Source organism: Styela clava, chromosome 1 (assembly GCF_964204865.1).
Source record: "Styela clava chromosome 1, kaStyClav1.hap1.2, whole genome shotgun sequence".
NCBI classification, from domain to species: Eukaryota; Metazoa; Chordata; class Ascidiacea; order Stolidobranchia; family Styelidae; genus Styela; species Styela clava.
Window position 1 is genome coordinate 27710432 of NC_135250.1, and position 25822 is coordinate 27736253.

Consider the following 25822-nt stretch of genomic DNA (forward strand, 5'->3'; position numbering starts at 1 on the left):
TATCACATTGTCATCAGCATAATACAAGTCCAAACGGACAGGGTATTTAAATGTGTCTGCAATAGGCCTGCAGACTTAGTCCTTAGGGAGTTATTATATTAAAATCACAAATGGATGCGGGTGTCGCCCTATACTATAAGAGCAAAATGGTAAATATTGTCAAAAAAATTAAGGTGTATCAACCTGCAACGCACGGTAACAATTTGCTCTTTAGTCAATGGATCACTTGATAAGAAATGTGCTGCACTTCTTATAGCATGGCGTATTACAGGCACGGCGTTCTACCAGGGTTGTGGACTTAGAATTGGCATATTATTTTCACTCGAGTCGAAGTTGTAACTTCAAACTCCTCGGAGTTGGGGTTCGGGGTGGAAATTCTGGATTTCCGGAGTCGGGATTCCTGGATTCAGACTTTCAGTTCCAATGGTTATCAAAGAAGTGAATATTCTTTATGAAACTAAAACAGTATTAGGTCTGGCATATGTTCAGGTGCTTGTGAATAAATTTCGATTTCTCGGAGTCGATTGTAAATTTTCCTTGACTTTGCAAGACCTGCTTTCAATCTTATAAAACAGTTATATTTTGAATGATATTTTCTATTTCTTCGAGTTTCAAACGCCCTTCCAATGTATGTTTATACAATGAACACTCAGTATGATACGGCTTTACTGAATTGCAAATTCGCTTCGTATTATACCCGAGGGAATATTAAATCAACAGACATAATTATCTTTGACCTCACACTCGATTGATATTGGATCTCAAAACTGGTAAGGATTATGATCGACGACCACGCGAACGCTAGGCATAATCTGTTATTTTTAATTAACACGATCACAACTTCAAGATAGCAAAATTTCTTGATATAAAATTGTTCAATCTATGATTATCTGGTACAGAAATGTGAAACTTACCGAAGTGTCCTATGGTATCTTTGTAAACCTACCTACACACAGGTCGACAAACTGGATAACGAAGTAAATAATAATCTATACAAATACTATTATTAATATATATATAATCCAATAAATTTGGATGTATTATTTAAGCGTAAATCCGATTAAAGTCGCCAAATTTCGGAAGAATCCGAATTTGTTTTACTATATATATTATATATAATCACATTTCTCGATCACTACGTATACAGTGGCAATATTACTTTCTATTCCTTTGATCCAATATTTGCATTTCCACACTGCATTGCTTCACTCAGATGTTTGAGCACGCGCACAGGTTCAACATCGTAATTTACCTTCAAATCCCGACCATTCAAAATATGAACTTCGCTTCCAACATTTGACTGGTACAGTACGCTCCCAAGCTTTTCATATTTGTGGGGGTGGGTGGATTCAAAGTTAGGGGGTGATACATATTCTGTTATTAGCGATAAAATTATTTATAACCTAAATAAAAGTGTTATGTATTTGAATGGCCATCTTGCCCTGGTATATACACCGATTTTTGGATATTCAAATAGCCTACAATTATATTTTAGAGGGTTGTTCACCCACTATGAGGAGGGGGTAACTGAACTGGTATATATACATTTGGAGATAAGAAAGGGTAAGCTTCATAATCGCTCATCAAAATTAAACGTAATTCACTTATTTTCTATGCCATGGACACGGTTACAATCCGCAGGTAGTAACTTCTTCGATCTATGGTTTTCCGGCTTCACATTACTGTATTATCTGAGTAAACACAAGACCGACAAACGGTACAGAAGAGGAAATAATGAAAAATATACATAATCCTATCACAGTAATAAACTCATTAGATTGGGGTATCTTATTTTAATGCTAATCCAATTGAAGATCGCGGCAAACTTTAGAATTTTACGAGTTGAAAGATTTTTTTTCATCACCCGACATCAGAAGTACGCAAACACCTAGTTGGCGTAAACCGGATATTTTCATTTGATCAATTATTCAAATAAAGTTGGCAAGGGAGAACGTCCTTTTATGAAGATCTAAAAAACAAAAGGATTCCACAGCAATTTTCGCGCACTATAGAATTTCACACTTACTTTTACAAAATTAAACCTCGAAAAAGTGGAAAGTGTAACACCCTTCTTCAGTGTGAATATTTGGTTATGAGCAACCAAAGCTGCGTGAATCCAGTTCGTTACAGCTAAACTTGCGAGTACCTACAAACAGAGTTGAAGCCAGAGTTTGATATGTCTCCACTGTAGTCGTATTTTCAAAGTGAAACTCTGGAGTAATAGTTCATAAATCCCGAAGTCGAAATTTCACATTTCCAATGGTGGTAAAAGAAGCATTCTAAACATTTCAATAATGTATGAAACTTTCGGTAGCTTACTCCCCTGCACACTCAACAATTGAACCTGTATTTAGCACGAATATCATGCTTGTCAATATGGGCGGTATCAAGGGGTGTCGACTCACCTTCTCTGTAATAAAACTGAAACTTTCAGAATGGATTCGAATATTATTTCTGAATCTTAGGTTATTGGAAGCTATGTAGATATTTTTTTACTGTAATGAATTGCCAGACGCATAAATTATTGAAAATAGAATATATCAATCAGCCAGTTCGCCGAAACATATTACAATAACAACTCACTCAAAAGTGTGGTAAGACGGAAATGCATTTTAAAAATATGTCTCCGATAAAAAAAAATTGATGGATTCAAAATAACAATATGGCGGCAATTCGAATTGTCGTATGAACCAATCCGAATAATTTACTATTCGAATCAAAATGCCCAGCCCTAGTAGTTTCCTTACCCTGACCAAACCTAGAAAAAAAATCCAATTTTCAAATATCGAATTTATTACGATGAAAAAAGTACTGATTGATAAAATTACTAAAAATCTACAGATTTTGTGTTAAAAGACGCTGATGAGCAAAAGTGTTGTAAGAGAAATCAAATTGTTGAAAATGACAATGAAATGGGACGGCGAGATGAGTTATTATAATAAACAAGAGAAAAATGATCGGATGTATGAACACGAAAGTTGAATGACTAATACCGCCACCACACTACTGTTTGATATGATATGGGTACTGCTAAATACCACACTTTCTAGACATTCAAATACAATTATATTCATGTTAGTAATTGAAGTGTGGCGTTGAAGAGGAGATTAATTTTGGATGTGTGGGTTCATCCCCTACCCCTGGGAGTCCAAGACGAATTTAGTTGGATTGAAGAGTTAAAATCTGGCATGGGTTCTTATTGCGTTTGACCATTTTTTTGTGAATGATACAAATAGACACATTCGACTGATTTGCTGAACCTTATTTAAGTGAACACATTATTTCAATGTTTTTTGTTTCGAGTTTCAATTTGATACGTCTATATAAAACATCGGCATTAGAATAGCGGCGAAAAGAATGAAATACCGAAATATGAAAAATAGATTGCAAAGTAAGAATATGCGAAGATATATACATGGCAATTATTGGGGGAGGGGGGGTCTGAATGTTCAAATTGCCAAGTTAGATTGTCAGCGGGCCAGGAAAAGGTGGGTTAAAAAGGGGTTTAGCCACTAAAAATTGCTATGTATGACACGGGGGCAGGGGGTCCTAATTGGGGGTACAAATGTACAATAAATTGCTCCTCCAATTAATTTTTTCATTGAGTTTCTGGGGATTATTGAACATTGTGTGATAGTCTTATGGTCCGTATTATTGATTTGAAAACCCCAAAGTGGCTTACAAAGTAAATCCCATAGTTTATTAACGATATGCGGAGGCCACACAAATAGCGATGTCATATGCGATTCATATTCCTAATTATTGTAAACCAAGGTCATGATTATTACAAAGATGACCAAAGAAAACAACAATCTGTTATTTACTGGAGTCAAATTGCCTTAAAGTCAAATTGCCTTAAATAAAAGCATGAAGATGCCAGTAATGCAACAAATTCTACCAGACGATTATTTTACTGTAGTGGAAAAAATTCATAATGCCTTGATAAAAGTATGAAGGTATATACGACAATAAAAGTGAATGATAAACAATAACTGGGATGGATTTTCACACATAAAATAAGCAATTATAACTGCAGATAGCAATGGTACCTATATAATGTCACAGTACATATATAAATTAGAAAAATATTATTCAATAAAGGCACCAATTTGCTAGTACAAATACCTTACAGAATGCAAAAAATAGCACCGTCTCAAAAATACAGAAATTGAAAATGACAAATTGCCAGCACTCAGGAAATACAATAAACATTGGAAAAAATAACAAATAAATTGATATTAATAATAGTTTAATTATTAATAATAATTTTATTTAACTTAAGATACCTTACATTGTTGGTATATCATACACATGGGCAAATACTCTGAATTGGTTAATAATATTATTTATAACAATTAAATCCTGACATAATTTAACTTCAACTAAATTTCTTAAACATTGCTAATTATAGTAGGTACACATACAACAAACTTCAAAATAATTCATGCCACAAAATATTTGAGAGCAATGAAAGTATTTTTAAAAATTTAAAATTATGAATTGCCTAATCAAAATATAATATGAAGGTATTCGAAAAGACAAAAAATAACAGTTATAGAAACATATCAATTCATGAAGAGCATTCATGATGATATGATGAATACCAGAATTTGGTTCTAGATATTTTTATGAAATTTACACAACCAATGCACAATGGGTTACATTCAATAACAAATCAATAAACTGTTTCCTTTCCCAACATCTTGGAATTTCTTATCAGATAAATGACATTCCAGGAATCAGACAATAAAATGTCTGCATTCTGCAATGCTTCAACCACAATAGGGATGTTATCTGACTTGAATAGACAGTAGCAATGACATCAGACATTACACAGGAAATCAATCTTATGTTATACAGACAAAAACACTTCAGTAAAAGATTAGCAGAAGATTAAAAGTGAGCTGAATGGTCACAGATTCTCCTGGTTTAATTTGTAATAGCTATAAGAGTCCATATTTTTTCATGCTTAATTGAACCAACTAGTGTCTACAGAAAATGATGGCCAACAAATTTAATAAAAAATGAAATCAATAAATTTTATGTAATTAAGGCAATGCCCACCACATCACTAAGGGTATAATTACGGTAATACATGTTTAGGCAATGCCAAAACTGAGAATGTTTTTCCGCTTTCAAAAATAGTTGCTCGTTGCATATCTGCGCTGTTTGTGATTTGGAATAGCTACGAGAGTCCATGTTTTTCATGCTTAATTGAACCAACTAGGGTCTACAGAAATTGATGGCCAGAGATGAAATCTGTGAATTTTATGGAATTAGGACAATGCCCACCTCCTCACTAAGGATATACAGAGTGCCCCTAAAGTCTCGTAACAATTTTAATTTTGTTATGAAGTCAGTTCTCAATATATCTTTAATAACCGGGTTTGTTGTTTTTTAATCAGTGATTGTTCAAGAATTTTTACTTCATTTAATACATCTGTGAGGGCCAATACAATATATGGTATCGATAAATTTCCTTTGCAATTTTGAAAAAAAAGACTTCATGGACGCCCTATAATACATGTTTAGGTAATGCTGAACAGGAAAGATTCTTGCTCCTTCAAAAATATGCCTGTTGCATATCAGTGCTGCTTATATACAGCATAAACTAAATAATAATTCCCTATTAACCAAGAGATGAGTATTATGTCAAATAATCTATCAAATTAGTAGAGCGATAATTGTAAGACTTCAACATGACTGATATTTTGAAATACAGTATTGATAACACCCCAAACTCAACCACATGAATTTAAAAATCAGCAAAAATAAAAGAAACTATCCAAGTTCGAGGACTTTTATGAGTAAGCTGCCTACTTTTCTATCCCAAGTAAATATGGAACAATCTAACACACAACTCAAAGGCATAAAACTGAAAAAAAAGCTGTGTTGAGAAAATGGAGAAAAAGCATATTTTGAATTATTAAATTTCTGCGACATTTTATTGAAATACTGTGGCGAATATAGCTCCAAATTAAAGTTAGGACCAGCTTAGGGCACTTATTTTATTTGTAATATTTTCAAGTAATTATTTACAGCATGAATTTCGGTACTGCAGAAGTGTGTGTACAAGTATGGAGGTAACTAATTTTGTTCGCCGACTTTACATCAAGTTGTGTAAAGGGACTGAAACCTATGGGCAGGGAGTATATTCACTTGGCTATCACAGATAGTCCCAGAACTTGCGTAAATAGAACCCTAAATTGGAATAAAATTTTGGCTTAACCCTAACCTGGTACACACACTACGGGCGTACCTGAATTTCAGCATTTACCAGTTTATCTTGAAAAGTATTCATTATTCAGGGCGATACATCAATCTATTTCCAATTACAACCTAACTACTATAATGGGACCTCTAACAACAGCCTAAACCACTTATTATTATAGATTAGACACACCTTAGTACAACAAGGTATTACAATGTCTAGTGTGTTTTGAAAATTCTCCGAATTCCTTACCGCAGGTCAACCATAAATATTGTAAACAGTTCAATTCAAATCAAAAATAGCTGGCAAATTTGCCTCAAAATAATTAAACCGCGAGGTTGGGATTTGATAGAATATTAAGGATAGTGCACTTCGGAAGTGTGTGTACCAATATGAATGGAGGTAACTGATTTTGTTCGCCTACTTTACAACAAGTTGTGTGACTAAAACTTATGGGCAGGGGGAATATTCACTTGGCTAACACAGACAGTCCCTGAACTCCTAATATAACTGAAATAAGGAAAATCGGAATAAAATTATGGCCCAACTCTAACATGACTCACATACTACGCAAGTACCAAGGATAGGACTACAACTAATATTTAGATTTGACTTGTCTTATTTGGTGTTCATACTGGCCTGTTATCTGATATAATTTTATTTTGAATATTCCAATGTCTAACAGACTCACAGAAAATGGATGTGGTAAAAATTTCAAGACGAATGTGTTGAGAAGGAATGCAACTAATATCCACTTTTGATTAGTTTTATTGGTCAGAGAGCTATATATCCAATATAATGTCTGAAAGGCTCATGCTGAATGCATGTCATTTCTTTTTCGGGATACCTTATTATGTTTGTTTGAGGAAGTCTAACTTTGGTCAAATGTAACGTTACAGAAATATATTTGTGTTAGTGTTCTGCAAGACTCTTATTAAATCCTTCAAAATAGCAAATTTTGGTTTTTGAAATAATATATAAATATTGTTGTGGTGTAAGTTTAAAAGTATAGTTCTTGGCATGGAACAAATCAGTTTCTGTAGTATAGTTTTATTCTTAATCTCCAAACTGCAAAAATCCTCTAATTTAGATTTTAATCAATTGATAATTTTACAAACATGGAATGAGCATCGCTTATTAACCATCTTTGCCACACAACAATAGGTCAAATGGCAATTCCTAAGAGTTTTCTAACGTTCCTTGGGGAGAGAAGATTTCATGGTGCAAACTGTGAATATGAGAGCTTTAAAGGTCTGCCCATGGAGACCATATGTTATTAGATTACAGTGCCAGATATCTCACAAAAACCAGGTCAAATCAGTTCAAATATTTGCAGTCACACCTTTAAATCTAACACATTTACCTTAGAAATCAAAATCCAAAGCTTTGGGAATTTTCTGGTATTAAAGTGATTTCAATCAAATCCAAATCGAGAACTGTTTCGCACAAATATATTACATTCAACAGAAGGCATTTAAACTATTCCAAATACTTGACAAATTATTCTAAAATTGTTTTTTTTGAGTTGATATTAGCACATTATTTTAATTTTTTCATAGGCTTATCATGCCATTTGCTCCAAACAAGGCCATGTACGATATCTGACATCTACCGAATATGTGGAGAGCTACTATTTATTGAAAGGATCCAAAGCTATTTGGTTCGGCATTACTTCAATTTTTGACAAAAGTTGGCCAAGCCCAATTTATTTTCTGACCAATCGACCATTATGATTACGCAATATTTATAAACTATCCAAACCCCTCAAGGCATAATTTCATAAAGGTCATTGGAGTATTAAGCTTGTAAAACTATTTTAAAAATAAAAGTCACATAAATTTGTTGGACATGTAGAATATTCAAGTGAGGTTGGATTTGTTGGGACACTCTGTGTTTAATGTCAAAATTATTATTTTGGAATGTATTCAAAACAGTAAAATGTTCAGTTTTGAACATCCATGCTACTACATAAAGTCAAATTTAATGATAATATACTTAAATAAAATTCGACTAAATGTTATTTTCTCATATCCATGACTTACATCAGATAGGGGAGATTTATCAAAATTAGAATGTCATCCGACACCAATCTATAAAGAAACATTAGCAGTTTAAACCTCAAATATGTAAAGCATTGCCGGTACTTAATCTTGCAAGAAGCCTTTCAAGCAAACAAAACCTAATGAAGCTCATCATTCAAAATCCTTAAAATCAAAGCCTAGCGAATATCGTGGTTGAATCACAATGCAATTCATCATAAGCAATTGCGAGTCGATTTTGGGTTCAGCTCATTTATAGAGCAGTTATTTTACGCCCATAAAAAGCTCTGAAACTCTTTAATAATATTTGTATATTTAATATTGAAATTTAAATAAATCTTGTCGAAACTGAGCTTTAAAATGACGGAAAGAAATAGGCCTATCCGAAATACTTATTAAGAAATTGAAATAAATTTAGATTGTTGAAATATTTAGATTAAAATAGATTCAAATGGGAATTTAAAATTTTAATTTGTGAAAATTATTATTTTAGTGGGGAAATGCATGAATTTTGAATAGGGCAGTTATATCAATTTGTAAAATCATATGGAGTAAATTTTATGATCTTATGCTTCGAAAGTAATCTAACATCGAAATTCTACAATAGAGTATAGTATTACCATAATTTAATATGTCACTACAATGTAACAGAACTTATTTACATAAGCAATGTATATCACCACCACACCATATGCTATCAAAATAGAATTCAGACATATAGGCTGCCTCTCCTTAACCACAATTGCCAATACCAAGAGAGTTTGAATTTATAAAAACTGATAAGAAACTGATGCCATATGTTGCTTCTAAGAAATTGTAAGAGATGACATGATACAAAACCTTCGAAAGCAGGCTAAATTTTAATAACATAGAAATTGTTTAAAAACCAATAAAATCAGGGATAAAATTATCAAATTAGTAAACCAGGCCTCGAAAAAGCTTACATGTAGAATGTACCAATGTAAATTTTAAATGATTTTTTTTTTATAAATACAAAGACCTTAGTAAGCCCATACTCATCAAAAATGAAACCAGAAATATCAGGCTCATAGAAATGCTAGCTGAATTGAATAATGAAATACATTTAAAATAGTTGAATTCACTGTAAGTACTTGATTTTGAACAATAGTGCATCTCACAGCCAGATAAAACTTGACTTGGAATTTACAAAATAATGAACTATCCAAACATAGCCTACTATGTCCTTTACTATGCAATGAGTTGTGAAAATTACTCAGGTATTAAACTTAATCTAAAATAAAACATTAACATATTTCAGACTCAAAAAGACTCTTGGAATGTTCTAAATTAGATTATGTTCAACTTCTTCTCATATATCAATATTGCAAATACCAGTACATTTCTTGTCTTCACTTTTAAACAGTTATATATATAGCGGATTAGCTTGGCCTGAATTGAGTAAATTGACAGATTCTTATAGTATAGCCACCAAGTTCGGGGTACGGTGGTGTGCTTAGGTTCAAAATAATTTGATTTTAAATTAAAATGCCCATAAGAAAAAATCACAACATTGGAAAGTGCTTACCGTATGTGAAGTACCAGTATCTAAATGAATATCAAAAGCTTGCAACGAAAATAATAAACAAATAACTTGAAATATACCTATAATATGATTTCATTATATCTCATATAATTATGGTAAAAAATCATGGTATTATGTATGACTCAGTGGGAAGCCTATAGTAATGAGATGAACTCAAATTCCTTCCGGGAAGAAAATGTATCTAATGTATCGTACAAAGAAAATTACAAAGCTCATGACAAATAGAAAGATCTTTTCATTCCAATAGTGTTAATAAAATGGACTGAATGTGAAATATTTCCAGTATTGGATGAGTCACCTATTTACAGTTTGAACAACTGTTTTAAAATTTCATGAAGTCTTATTTGCGGCGATGGTCTAGCGCTGAAACGACAACTGCGATGATCTAATGCAATTTAATAAATAAATAATGTGTTTGACAATTCTAAGGGTTGGGTTTCTTTGTCCGTTGGATTGTTGTAATTTAGATTGATTTCACAAGGCCCAATGAATGAGATGCTGAAAGAGAACTATATTGCTGCAGTAAAATCAAAACAGCTTGTCACATTTTTCCGAAATTAGAACCAAAGTATTAAAAAAGTGCTATTTTATTAAAATGTTGAAATGTAACATACGTAAGCTGATTTAGTTGTATTGATATTGAATGAACCATAAAAGGAATTGAATTAATTTTAATACCTATTTGTAGACATGATGTGACTCTAAAAAATGTTATTTCATTGCTTTCCTCAACTAGGGAGAATATAGACACGACAGAAAAAAACCATGCACCGAATGTAAATTGACAAAAATATTCTTGATAAATCATTCAATTATGTTTGAAATAAAAAATATAAAACTGAAATGAAGGTTTTAAATTAGCACCACATGTTCCATAAAAATAAGACAAGTGATAGGTGCTAGACTTGTTGCGCAACGGTTTTGAGAATGGCACATATTTGACCTTGATTTACGGTAAGTCAAGTATAGGTATGCTACCAAGGGAAACGTACTCACATGACAGCTGTGAAGTCGGGGTTATACATTCAAATTAAATGACAAGTCGAAATTTCCCGGAGTTGGATATTTAGAAAGCATCAAGTTTACTAAGATGTCTCAATGCAAGTCTATTACGGTAATTGAAGTACCTTGCATATGCGATAGTTTGATATCAAAATTTGATTTTTTGAGCCGAAGTTGGAGTCAAGATTTTACAATCGCGAGTCCACAGCACTGATTTATACATAAAAAGTTTTAATTGCCACAATGATTTTTGCTCACCTTACAGAACACTGACTGAGTAAAATTCTAAATTGATGTGCTGATGCAGAAATGTCTGTGACTCTGTCAATCATTTCCTGCACTGCATTTACAGAAGGCCATTGCTGGGCTGCATTTTTAGTTGCCGCAACAGTTCGTTTTAATGAAGTACATATTTCTGTGCAATGTCCTTTAACTATATCTTGCATTTGTTGATGGTGTAACCGTCGATATAAAGTATCTCCAAAAAAGACAAGTTCGTGGGCGCAAAGAATAACTTGCTTGCTAAGTGCGACAAATGTTTTCGGCGGGTCGTTATTATCCAAACACGAGTAAAATCCTTTTATTGCTGATACAAGGCTTTCAACAAGAATTGGTAAATCTTCAACCATGTCTTGGAGAGTAAATTGGTCATTAGTTATTGAGTTATTCTCGTTTGTTTTACCGTTGATAATCTTGGGGACGCCATGTTGTTTATTACTCATTTCCAAAACTTGTAACACTTCGATATGTCGCGTTTTCACCTTTATTGAAACCTCGTTGATCACGCTTGAATTGCTGTTATTGAATGTACCATCTTGTATGGCTTGACCCTGGTCGTCCAATGCAACATAATCATAATCCTCAAGCCAGGAGTCTTCATCTGGTCTTGTGATAATAGTAGTGGGAGACCGTAGCTTTTGGGGAGGTAGATCTGGTAAAGGCCTTGTTTGAATAATCTGTTGTGCTTTGTAATTCTCAAAAGCAGTTGGAGGCCGTGTCTCCACTTTCTTGAAAAGGTATTGCGAGTGTGTGTGAATGAACGCAGCTATCTGGCGAGCATCGTCTGACACAGCACGGGATGTCATAACGAAGCTATCAATCTCATCAGGGACCCCGAAGTCTGGATCATTTGATACTACTTTACCAAGACTCCAATATGCTTGATCTAATGCAGTAAACGCTTGCTGTAACATTAAATTATCTTCTTCCAGAGGTTGCAAAAGTTTATGCATCCCTGTTATAAGAGCTCGGGGTAAAGTTACAGATAGACCTCGCTGCTGGGCTGCATTAGCATTAGCCATTGCTCCTCTTGCGAATTCAACATATTGCCCAACTGCTGATAGAACGACCTCGAAAACTCCTTTTATCACACCAATTTTGCCAGAAATGTTTTCTTTTAACCTCCAGCCTTCATAGACGTGGGTTAACAGCACCGAAACACTGTCTTCCAGAGACTGTTTCAATTTTATAAGTTGGTCAATGGCTGATGATAACTCCAGATTCAACTCCGTATAGTTGGCGTTCGCTGCAATAATACTAGAAAGAGAATCACTTGATGAAGTTGATTTACGATCATTTTTATATTCCGCTGAACCGACAAGAGATAGACGTTTGATGACGAGATCTAGTGACTCGTTTTCAGTCTGTTGTGAAGTTGATAACGGTTCTCGTGTGATTCGTGGCGGCACATCGTAAACATAGTCTTCAGATTCTTGTTTCAACAAGCTACGATTTCCAGGATGAAATTTTGAGTTTGTGCTAACGCTGCTCAAATTCAAACTCCCATCTGTGACATCACCAGCTGAACGATTAGATGATGGGACATCGTAAATTAAATCCGGTGAATCAAGACGATCGGAGCTAACCACTTTCGATGAAGGAGTTGAAGCTTGATACATTGGAATCAAACCGCTATCGACCGTATCTTGGCCAAACGGACGTGACGGAGGAATATCATATTCTTCTTCGTCTTCCTCTTGTTGTACGAGCATTGCACTGACATCTAGTGGTTCAGGCCCTGACATTTTATTAGACACGGGTACGTCGTATACTTCCTCGGGCTCTAAAGACCGATTTGGTGGCACATCATAAATTTCCGATGGATCATACTCACTGGTTATGTTGCTTATATTCGCAGGAGCGATTAGATTAGAAGGAACATCATAGACTTCTTGTTCAATTGTAACCGTCCGATGTTGAGGTGAAGACGTTAGTAAATTTTCATTGCTCAATTGAATGTTTGATGTATGCAATGTAGCATGAACTGGTGGGACATCATATACCTCATCAGGGTCAAGATCGAGTTCCGGTCGTGACCCGAAATGCCTCGAAACCGGGACATCATAAACATCATTAGGGTCATTATTATTGTTATTCTGATTATAATACTGGTGAGTTGGGATATCGTATTCTTCATCTTCCACATTTATCAAAGGTTTTTCCAAAACAGTTTGTTGCGAAATACCTTGCATTAAGGGCATCAAGCGTAAGCGATTCCCCGGTGCAATGCCTTTCCGGCCATTCAAAGAACAAAGCCACCATCCATCAATTCCTGCAGTATTTTGCTCGATAACTGTAACAATATCTCCGCGATGGAAATTAAGTTCATCCTCTGTCTCTGCCAAATTATCATACAATGCTTTTGCAAGAATGTTGCCAGCAGTCATTTTGCAATTCAAATTTTAAAATGGATAGGATATTAAAACCTATATAATTTACATTTTAGCCAAACTATACAGAAAAAATAAGTTTTGAATCAAGTGTAAACATTTTTTTCTTAGTCCTGTAGACAGGAGTCAAAAATACGGTAACGAAGAGGACAATGAAACACAGCGGTTTTTATTGGTCTATGTTCAGTTTAAAATATGTTTGCCATCCGTAATTTTGAACTAGAATTTAGCATAGACAGTAAGCCACAGTTCTCTGATTCCAAGATGTCCCGGCATTTAGTTTACTAAAACAATCACGGAGAAACAATCATCTCAGGAGATACCGTACCGGTACATGACTTGTGTCGTACCAGTAACATAAGGGGGTGGAGGCTAACTCGCCATGAGGGCTAACTCGCCATGGACCACTCGCCATGCGACGGCGGTTAACGGGTTAGCCTGCAACTGTGTGGAGGCTCTTCTTGTAATGGGAGATGGAAAGGTGGCTGTTTATACTAACAACTTCAATAGTAAGGATAAATATATTAAATTAAATGTGTTTGGTTACAATACCTACTGTGCAAATGGTAACAAAGTGACAAGAAAACGTGCTTATATGTCGGAAGGCATACCGGTACCGTACGGTACTCGACGCGCAAAGGATGTCTCAACTTATCATTTTCATCTAAGCATGCTAAATATATCATCATATTAATTGATTGTATGAGCTCTGAATAACCAACAACGCTAAATATATCAAAAGTTCTATTTTGCTACCGGCAGTCTCATTTTATTCTAACAGCCGTTGATTGCGAGCAGAGAGGGAGAGAGAGAGCTAACTCGCCATGTCTATTTTCTTTATAATTGACGATCGACATCGCGAGTTCGAGAGAGAGAGAGGGCTAACTCGCCATGTCTTTATTCTTTATAATTGACGATCGACATCGCGAGTTCGAGAGGGCTAACTCGCCATGTCTTTATTCTTTATAATTGACCATCGACATCGCCATTTCGAGAGAGAGAGAGAGAGCTAACTCGCCATGTCTTTATTCTTTATAATTGACGATCGACATCGCGAGTTCGAGAGAGAGGGCTAACTCGCCATGTCTTTATTCTTTATAATTGACCATCGACATCGCCATTTCGAGAGAGAGAGAGAGAGGGCTAACTCGCCATGTCTTTATTCTTTATAATTGACGATCGACATCGCGAGTTCGAGAGAGGGCTAACTCGCCATGTCTTTATTCTTTATAATTGACCATTGTTACCATTTGCACAGTAGGTATTGTAACCAAACACATTTAATTTAATATATTTATCCTTACTATTGAAGTTGTTAGTATAAACAGCCACCTTTCCATCTCCCATTACAAGAAGAGCCTCCGCACAGTTGCAGGCTAACCCGTTAACCGCCGTCGCATGGCGAGTGGTCCATGGCGAGTTAGCCCTCATGGCGAGTTAGCCGTCAGCCACATAAGGTACCGTACCGGTACTGGTGGTGAGCGTATTCCTGACACCTAGCACAGTCAGACAGTAGCATGATCCGCCACACCCTGATACTGCTGAGCTTGTACCGTACCGTAAATTATCTCCGACTCAATAGCCCTGGTTTGGAGGGAATATTCATTTTCACGAGGAGGAAGTCTTTACTATATAATCAAACTGTTCACAATCTTTCCACTACTTCCTTTTTTCTCTGGGCAGCTAGGAGGAAGAAGATGAAAAGCCAAATTGACAGCCACCGCCCACCAGACCGGTACCGGTACCGTCAGACCGTACTGGCAGTCTATAAAGAAAAAGTATAAGAACCGATCGGCTGATAGACTAGTGCAGTAAAACAGACAACTAATTCACTTTCTACGGCATTTACATTACGGTACATACTTATATTCAGGCTACCGGTGTCTACTAACAGACTAACACACCAAAGGCGTGAATCTGTCCTAGACTGCTAAAAAGTGCACGAAAGTAGGAGGAAAAGCAGGCGGCCAGCGTTACTGAAATCAGCGTACAAAATCAGACTTTTAAGACTGCTCTTTAGCGAAGCCTAACGGCGACTACCTTTAATTCACTCTGGGAAAGAGAGGTCAAATCTTGTGACGGGTACGGTAACTTTTATTTACAAGGATGTTATTTTTTCTATGGCATAAATATCGCACTCAAGATTAACAACATGTTCAATTTTGGTTTTACTACAAAGACTTTCAACCAAGTAGCACTACTCAGTAAACCTCGGTGACAGCAATCTAAGTTTGGTCCACACAATCTGTGAACCATTCTAGTAAAGTGTTGTTGCTAACCAAAAAAATGTTGCTTAGCGCTTCAACCTTTCAAACTTTTTATATATGATAAAAAGTGTTTATAACTGTGAAAAAACTATTGCAACTAGAAAATGTAAATTGTCGAACCACTTAAAGAGGTGGCAAGTTATCATAAACTCATATTTTTAAGTGCAATTGGATTTATGTGTTATCGTGTGTGAAAAAGTGATGTTTTTATTAAAAAAAAACTCAAACTATATATAGAGTATACTACAATTCAGCTACTGAACAGTGTTAGCATACAACATTAAAATTGTGGAGAAGTGGAAATGAATGATTTACTTATTTGGCACGGTTGACAATTACCGACTTTCATACGACTCATCAGGGCATGACGACTGCTGCCAGGACCACTTTTTGGGGGGATGCTGCGATTTTGCAGTGTATTCTCATGTGGTTGGGCGGTAGATGATCCAAGAGATGCTGTACTAGAGATGCTGTAGGTTTTTTGTAATATGTCAGTGTTTTAAGGTACACGATAGACTAGTTTGACACGATATCCGTCCTCTGACGATACTGCAGTACCGGTATGAGTGCACCACTAGCAGGTACGGTACCGGTACTCAACCCAAACGACAAATAGACCGTGGTACTGTGCATGCAACTTAACATAAGTTAAGTAAGTATTAGATTTATAATAATAAAAAGACTGTTGAAGCAACATTTACGCACAGCGAACTTTTCGAAGCAGGTACAATGGTTGAGACTACGGGAAATCCCGGGATTTGGACTGTTTTTTTCAATCCGCATTCCGCAATCATTTCCAAAAAATCCCGGGATTATAAGATTTTGTTATCCACATATAGATATTCTCACAAATGGTTGGGTATACCATTTTATTTAATACTTATTTTGAAAAATAACCATTCACGCTTACAGTTTGAGTGGAAGTGGAATTATTGTGCGAAATTTTTCGCAAATTGTACAAAGAAATTATTATTTGACTAGTAGAATTGCCATTATTGCCGACTTATTTAATCATAATTTGAACTCAAAATAGCATTCAGTATTCACGCAATGACTTTGCTGGGCTTTTATTCTTTATTTAATACGTAAATAAAGCAATCACACTTTAGAAAAGTAAAATCAAAAAGGTGAACTATCGTCTTCATAAATATCCGCATTCCGCCGTCAGAAATGATAATATATTTAGCTTAAAATTGGGAAGGTTAATTTACAAACGATGACAAGAAAGATCAAAGGCGACTCAGAAGTTAAAAATCGGAATAAAACCCCCAATTCAACCCGATTTTCGACAATTATTCGATTTCGACAAATTATTCGATTCAATGAAAATATACTATTTTGACCACCCTTGTGATCTGTAATCATGCCAGTAATCTGGCGAAACGCGAGGTAATCCAAACACTGATGCAATGAAACTTAATAAAACCTTCATAAATGTAGTAAATTGCACTACTTCACGAAAGCGTGGTGGAATGGACAATTATTTCATATATCGAACACAAAAATGGTTATCTTTTTCGGATAGTTTTTGCGGTCTGTAAAGTCGAAAAAGCGTTTCGACATAGTAAATGATATGATCTTTGCCATCAAATTATGCTTGGGCCTTGCACACGAAATTCATAACGTGAAATGATACGTATAGCTGTGAAAATTGTTTATAACAACTTTAAACCTATTTAGTATTTTAAGGCTTTAAGCGATAATAATTAATTGTTGTAATGAAATACAGTTTGTTTGCCACTTTCATTTCTCTCGCGACTGCCGACAATAACACGAAAATAATTTTGGCAATGGGAGAAACATTGAATTGTAACAAAAATGAATTAGGTTGTGAAAAAGTGAGAACACATGCGATAATAATAAGGGCGTAACGTTGAAGGGCGTGCAAAACCGAAGCGCGTGGTTAGCGGTGCGTTAGAAGAGACCGTATTATAAGTACGGCCGCGCAACTTTTACAATAATGTGAGGTGCTCCGAAGACGCTCTCGTTTACATTAATGTAAGAAAACAGTTCTAATATCGGTAACTATTAACCATTTTTCGCGTTCGACTATCGCACTCTTAATGGCTAGTAAATATTCGAGTTTTGTGATAGGTGTGCCGCTAATGTTCAAAGAGCTAAATAGTGTGCCACGATAAGAAAAAAGGGTTGGGAACTGTCCTAGATGCTCTAATACTTCTGCTTCGATATTACATGAAATAAATACCGGTACGTGATTTTATTGTCATGCAAGTTGTTTAAATTTTGATTGCGGTAATTGCCAACATTGTCTCCGAAATGAAGATTTCCATCATAAAATTACGACGTAGAAGAATACGTCACAGATATACCATTTTGAACACTTACAATTCAAACACACAGAAAAACTGACAAAGTAAAACACCACCGATTTTGTGGATGTAGGATATATTTGTACCAATTCAAGCATTTAAAAGAGGCACAAGTAAAACATCTACTTTCACGAAAAACTGAAATTGTTTTGTTGCTCATCCCAGTCGTCGTCATCTTCGTTTCCCTCCATATTGTCTGCAAAAGTATAGTTAAAACAAACATATAAGTAGCCTACTTAGTCATGTGTGGCGTGACCTAATGTTAACATTTGTATTGCTTTTTCGTGTTATGTAGGATTAAAGGTAACGTGCACTGGAGTGGGCGGCATAAAAACCTTGAATGCACATAAATATATTTCAATTCGATAAGTTCCAATTCTTTGAATTGACTCCCAGCACCACTGCGTAATAGACCACGATGCAGGTCACTTTACTGCTGTTCCGCTGCGGAGTTTGATTGCACTATTTTTTACCGGCTTTAATCCGTTTCTCATAGCCATGGTATGGAAATATTCACAGTAGTTATTTAACTTAAACCTCATGTATGGCATAGCAGCATATGGAATCTTCTGAAAGTGGTATTAACTTGGATATCATCAAACGGTTTCGATGTGTATGGCCGTGCCCGTACCACTCATGTTACTGAGCGACACTGGAGTCAGAACAAAACTCTTCCAAATAAGACGAATAGAATACTCTTTTCGCGCGAGTTGAAAATATTCTTACTTCGACTGTCGACTCAGCGTTGGCGAAATTTACCACATGTCTATTTATTGATGTTATCGCGTTTAAATATTTTGTACGATGCACAGTCAACACATTTAAAAAAAGTTTCTTTAATAAATTTATTTTTATAACCCTCAACTAATTCGTGATTATGATATTGCCCTTGACATATTTTACACACTTGTTTACAAAATCTTGAGATGTCACATGATCACATTGTGCATTTTGGGAATTTCGTTTCGTCGTTTCGAATTTCTGTGCAAAAAACTTCATGCTTCAAAATTCAATATATATATTATATATATATAATCATAGACAAGCATCCAAATTGGCTATTGCCGTACATACAAATTATATTTTACCACCAATACGACGGCGAAGCCAAGCTTTTAGCTCCTTCTCAGGTACATTTCTAATCCTCGCTAGCCATTTCAGCCACGATCCGCTATTCTTGTCCTTTGCTCGGGATCTGGAATGAATTAAATAATATGCAATTGAACAATGTTAAAATTCATTTGTACTGTTTGATCAGTTTGAAATAAGATAGCATGATATGGCGACATTTCCCATATTCAACTCTAAGAACTCGACGGTTCGTTGACTCATTTCAGGTAAACGTAGATGTCCAACTGGATAATTTCAATACAATTCCTTATATTTAGAACCTTTCCAATAGATATAAGATTGGAACTAGTGAATGGACTAAAAAGCTATGGTTCGCCATGTATTTGAGCCGCTCAGTGAATTCCCTTCTTTGTGATGAAAAATGGAATATCCGTCTCTCTCCCTACCTGTCCTATCAATACCTCAATGGGTCCCTAACATACCAAATCGTGTCATCAGCTCAATAATAACAACTAAAAATGTGGGCAATGATTTATCGACGAAGTTTGTTCAGCATTCGAGAGTCAATTAAACATGTCTACCATCAGTGTCCAGAGAAGATACTTAGGCCATAATTTTATTCCATTTTTTTTTTTCTTATTTTATTTCTATTACGAGTTCGGGGACCGCCATCTTGGTTCACGTACTACGGGAATACCCCCAGGAAAACCTGTAACAACTGGTGTTAGATGTTCACGATTCGTATACATGGTTAACCATGGACAAACTAGGATATCATCTTCTATTATATTTTAAAGCAAAGTCACTTGCCCTTGCATAGGAGCAATGGAGTATAGGAACAAGACCCCTGTGTTTCTATTTATTTTGCTGTCTTGTTTTTATCGAACTTATTCTGTATCACTGTTATTGTAGCATATATATATTACAATGCACTTACCGCCACAGGGAAGTCGTCGGAGTCACGACGTATAGAAGGATGAAAAGCAACAAGGTCAGCTTAAACATAACGAAAGCTGAGGAGTTACAATCTGCAAGTGAAACGTAAGTTAAATTTCAACCAACTGATCTACCGTGAGGTTTGGCTGTTTGTAAATATCTATTATTTTATTTAATAATCTCATCGAACTAGACTAGACTATAGATATAGTACGTTACATTCCTGATCATATATGTAATTGACATTCTAATACTATTTTCGATGTTGCATTTTGTTTTTATATGCTTGCTTGAAAGTTGCTGGATTTGGGCTCAAGCCTGTTAGCCACATCACCACTAATTTTCCGGTTTGTTTTCTTTTTTAGGGGTTTGAATAATCTTGCTAATCCAAAGGTAAGATGAACAGATCAGAAAATTAGTGTTAGATAATTAATCATAGGTTCTAGTAGGGATAGTGCTATTTGTTTTTTATATACCGTCACTACCGTTTCTCAAAATTCGATCAATAATTTGGCCCTTCATTATCGACAACTCTGAGAGCAATACATTTTCAAGCGAAGTGCCCCGATTTAAGTAACCATACATACAAGTTAAGCAAGGCTTACAATACTTAACTCCCACGCTGCTTAAAGCTTACCGCGATTAACTCCAACCAAAAGACTTCACGTAATACCTGTTGGCGAAATCAATTTGAGCGATACATTATGATAGCAGTATGCTATTACTCAATGCTTTTACCTGCTCTGTTATGTCACGCATATTCTATAACAACAACATTTTGCAGGTCTGGGAACTAGGTGCAAAGTGTTATATCAAGTTATTCATGTACTGACTTTCTGATCGGTTTTATTCCAGCTCTGTTGAGAATAAAAGCCGACGAAAATGGGATTAAAAGATGTGTCTTTTCTGTAGCCTTGTTTAGGGTGAAATCGTAAAAATAAATGAAATTGATAATGAGCCAGAATTGAATATAAAGTATATTTATTCACAGAACGCTTAAATTCAGTTGCAGCTTGCAAGCAATTAATATTTAGTATATATATCAAGCCCACCTTCTGAAAGATATTCGGGCTATTTCCTCAACGTTTGTGAGTAGCCCACTGGAAGTAAAAACAAGACTAATGGTTGTAATTTATACATTTGGCTGATTAGTGGCAATATTTAGGCAACTTTGATAAATGCATTAGAATATTTCAAAACCTATTTGTATGCCGGTTTTAACTCGAGCCTGAAGCTAGTGCGAGTATTATCTTAACTAAGTATGGATCGACGCGCTACTGTGGTTGACGATTTGAGTGTCTTCCATTGCATTCTCTCTTGGCCAGGCCTGCCCAACCTTCTCAGTGGCGGGGACACTTTCACATGAAGAAATTCATTGCGGTCACAACGATTTACCAAACTCGAATACCAGCTGATTCACATCGGTTGCGCGTCCCTGAATTAAACGCTTGGATTGCACAACGCACTGGCTGATTTCAGACGAGCACACGAGAACACACTTCCGTCAACTAAGACGTCAAAATTGAGTGTTATTTTTGCGTCATGATATTTTTTTTATCTAAATACTTCCAGGGACAATGATACTGTTTCAACTTTTAATGAACGTGACGTGCGCTAATATCGCGTGAGTTTTGACAACTTTTTAGTTTTGTAAATTTCGAAACAATAATACAAGCACCTAATTAAGTAACTATGATTTCGTAGTGGATATATTAATTTGAATAAGTAGAAATGTTATTAGTCAATGCGGAATTTAACAGATACGCTGTGACGACATTTAAGAAGTTTTATATAACGAAAAAAAATAACATAGACACGATGGAAAAATACAAACAGAAAAAGAGACGGCGAATCCCAGATCCAGTAGCAAAGACTTTTTATTTTACAGGGGCGATCAAATCGGACACGATGGATATTAATCAGAATAAATTAATTCGGCTGCTTTCGTCAGCCACTCGCCGCCAACTATCGTGAAATAGCTTTAGAATTTGCGGGCCTGCAAGAAATGAAACGAACTTTATCATCAATGTTCACCAGAACGCAAGACTTGATACGTGATAATAATAAGAAGACCCAACAATTGGATGTAGATGGCCCGAACAGTAACACCAAAATCGCAAAACATATTTTAGATTGTAAAAAATACTAATAATTTAAAGTCTGCTTATAAACTCATTATATAGCGGTCCGCAATAGACAGCTTGGCGTACCACATGCTGCCGACGGTTGGACAGCCTTGCTTTAGGTATTGTAAAGCAGCAAATACTCTCTTATTTGATCTATATCGTATAATAGAGGCTGACATTAAGAAACAGCATTTTTGAAGTATTTGTATGTATATTGCAGTAATGAATATATTTCTAAATGTAAACGTTAGAGAAGAGACTATAAGTATGCACACTTGATATAACACACTTTTGCAGTCATTTTAATTTAATAGCAGTAGGCTACTTTAATAATTGGCTACACTGTTTACATTTCTTTCAAAGTGGCGTCAACTGATGTTTCAGTCTCTTATTCGAAAGAAAACTCTTCCAAATCTTCGTCTGTAAAACCACTTTGTGGGTGCCATTGAGGTTGAAATCCTAAAAGAACAAGTTCAATCGTGAGATACATGTTCCACATTGATTGAGTTTATCAGTACTCCCGTAGTATGTGTACCAGGTTAGGGTTGGGCCTTAATTTTATTCCAATTTTCCCTATTTTAGTTCTATTACTAGTTCGGTGACTGTCTTGTGTTAGCCAAGTGAATATACCCCCTGCCCATAGGCTTCCGTCCCTTTACACAACTTGTGTGAAGTAGTCGAAAAAAATAAGTTACCTCCATATTGGTACACACACTCCTTGAGCGCCAGTTTAGCTAACTCAGGCATAAAATACTTTACCGGTATAAGAAAGGATATATTTCATTCATGTGTATATATATTTATTCACAACAGCAATATTCCTCGTTTAGTTTTCATTTTCAATATTATGAATGCTTAATATCTTTTGTACGAGTATTTTTAAAAGAACAAGATGGGCACTCGCTACTCCGAGTTTTCCAATTGCAGACTCACAGTTATATAAAGTTCCTCTATTAAAATAACTTACTAGTAAAATGTAGCAGTGGCTAAAACATGGTTCCAATTTAATTTGACTTAACAGTTTTGAAGTCTGACTAAATTACCGATACCTTGGAGTTCAAAATGATGTTTTCGGGGGTATAAATAATGTCTTCAACACCAGCTTGCAACAACAGATTTCAAATCTATATTTCTGGTCTAAATACCATTTAAAACTTTTTTTAGCGAATGTTTTAAATTTCAATAAAAACGAAATATTCTCACTTTTTGTGCCCCATTTCATTGGACGAAAGAAAGTTGTGCGAACTATTCCGCCACGAATTGTTTCACGAGGTCTTTGAAATGTGTGTCTAAATGGTCGATAAGTTTCTGTTCTTTTGCTGAAAAATTAGAGAAATATAAAATACAGATACGGCAGAATGAATTAAATTAGCTCATTATTAGAAACCTCATTCTTTTCATCTTCAAAACGAAATGTGCTATTTTAAATTCACAGTTTTCACCGTGATTACGCCTTTGTTTTTTGAAAACATTAGAAAATAACTAAAATTTCGTATTTCGTGCAAATTAAAAATATATATGAAACCAATAGATATAAAAACTTAAGAGATGTCGACCTACCTCCACCACGAAGTTGATGTTTGGATTAGAAGTCCAACAATGCAAATGAATAAAATCATTCCATGCATTATTTGGGTTATAATCTAGTTAACAAAAGAAACCACTTTTATAAGCTAGTCGTACGGTGCTAAACAATAACATGAAAAATGCATTAGTTTTACCATTGTTTTAACTTCTCAATAATCACTTCTCAATTCGCCATAATACTTCATTACTCGTCAACTTTCTCATTTTAAAGTATAAGAAACTAAATATTACTGACCACAACATATTGAATGCGTGCAACACCTCCGAATGTCGATGTTTATTAAACATACTCGAACTTTGGGGGCAGGATGACCAAACTTTTTTTTTCCATGTTTTGGTTTCATCGCCTAATATCACGAAGTCTGCGATACTTTTGTCTCAGTTTCGTTTGTTATGGAACGTTCTTCATCAATCATGTTGTGAATCGATACAAGCTCATCTCTGTCTTATGTTAGTTGAGAATAATATTGAGTCATTTCACGCGCCGTCATTTTACAATATGAACTACATGAAAATTCTGATGTTTTTGTATTCATAAGCAAAGAGTATGACAGAGTCTATTTTTCTTTGTCGATATCAAAAGCAATGCAATAGTCATAAAACATTACACTTACATCGGCATGGCTTTGGTATCTTTCAAAAAACATCTAAAAACTTTAAAACCTATCTTGTGCAAAAAAATATAAAAGACAGTATTCATATACTCCTTCAATCAACGATAGTTACAATCTATTATTCGTGATTGACATTATTTATAGTTTTTAAAGGGTGAAATGATTCTTTAGAACAGTTTTCAAACGTGCTCTATTTTTAGAACTTTTCAAGTCTCGCGCCCTACCTCGAAAATAACTAGATATTACTAGAATAACAGCTGGTATGTCGAAAGTGTGGTTTATTCCAGAAAATACGTTGAAAATGCGTGGGTGGAACGTAAATATATATAAAATATCCAAAATAAGGTGGAAGATCAAATCTAACAAATATTTTAATAATTTCACGCCCTTTCAAAAAATTGTTCACGCCCCTTTTTGGTTGGACGCGCCTCACCGTTTGAGAACCACTGCTTTAGAATGTCGGATTGTCATGTTGGAGAGGTGTTGAGGGAGTACTATGTACCAAGAAGCCATTGAGAGTGTTATATCAACCTTGTGTGACACTTGATTTATCTGGCGCTAACAGCGACATTTTAGGGTAAATATCGAATGATAATCTAGTCTTGTGGAACTATTTTTGTACAAAAATAAAAGCAATACTTCATGATGTTTGGAATATTTCATTGAATAATATTGACTATTGCATATGCTGAACAAACTATTCCGGTATTTTAGAAACACGTATGCGTATTTCAAGCAAGGTGTGAAATACCAACGGTAATTCAGGTGTTCACAGAATCCAGTACTTTGAGATATCACATGATTGCATTGTGCCCGTTGCGGTGTAAGAGGGTCCGACGTTCCCAATTCCGGTGCAAAAAAAAACTCGTTTGATAACGAATTTCTATACAGAGACAAACTTCAGCGGATGAAGTCGGCAAATTACATTGTTTTGTTAACATGGTTGAGGTCCCTATCCTCGAAACGAATTTGCCCAGCTTTAGCTAAAATGAGATCTTCATGTGGCGGAGTCTTCATGTGTATTCAGTTTATTATATTGTTACTTATCGATCTTTAGATCGGTAAGTATGTTGATAGGTGTTTGTTTGTCTGTTAGATGCACGCGATATCTCACGAACGCGTGGTTGATTCTGCTCCAAATTTTGCATGTGCATTCATCATATCTCGGACCAGAAGCCTATTAATTTTGGATTTATTAATTATGTCGTATAATTAGCGAGTTATTAATTAATTAGTGATGGGACACGCGGTGTCACTATAGAGTCATGAATCGAAACCGCAGTTTCGATCGATAAGTCTTCAGTCTCCGACCGATATTCTTTTCTAAGTATTATCAAGTTACCGTATTTGATCAGTTTTTGGTGACCTGACTAATTTTCATTCCATTCCTTGGCATTGTAATTAAG

At 35.3% G+C, this 25822-nt stretch overlaps 1 protein-coding gene and 2 long non-coding RNA genes across 3 annotated transcripts; all 3 read right to left on the minus strand.

Moving 5' to 3' along the window:
- Window positions 1-2775: 2775 nt before the first annotated feature.
- Window positions 2776-13576, minus strand: LOC120326516 (enhancer of filamentation 1-like). Its single transcript, XM_039392836.2, has one exon. It carries the CDS (start codon window positions 13480-13482, stop codon window positions 11071-11073), a length of 2412 nt encoding a protein of 803 aa, XP_039248770.2. The 5' UTR covers window positions 13483-13576; the 3' UTR covers window positions 2776-11070.
- A 4571-nt stretch (window positions 13577-18147) lies between these two features.
- Window positions 18148-20224, minus strand: LOC144420962 (uncharacterized). The gene is made up of 3 exons (XR_013474804.1): window positions 20091-20224; window positions 19171-19277; window positions 18148-18278 (listed from the first exon to the last, which is right to left on the minus strand). It is a non-coding gene; the product is annotated as an uncharacterized LOC144420962 (long non-coding RNA).
- A 2211-nt stretch (window positions 20225-22435) lies between these two features.
- Window positions 22436-24087, minus strand: LOC144420814 (uncharacterized). The gene is made up of 3 exons (XR_013474744.1): window positions 23776-24087; window positions 23419-23534; window positions 22436-22674 (listed from the first exon to the last, which is right to left on the minus strand). It is a non-coding gene; the product is annotated as an uncharacterized LOC144420814 (long non-coding RNA).
- Between the last annotated feature and the right edge of the window lie 1735 nt (window positions 24088-25822).

Excerpts from the sequence above, each read along its gene's own strand:
- LOC120326516 (XM_039392836.2), bottom strand. The coding sequence starts at position 13,482 with ATGACTGCTGGCAACATTCTTGCAAAAGCATTGTATGATAATTTGGCA.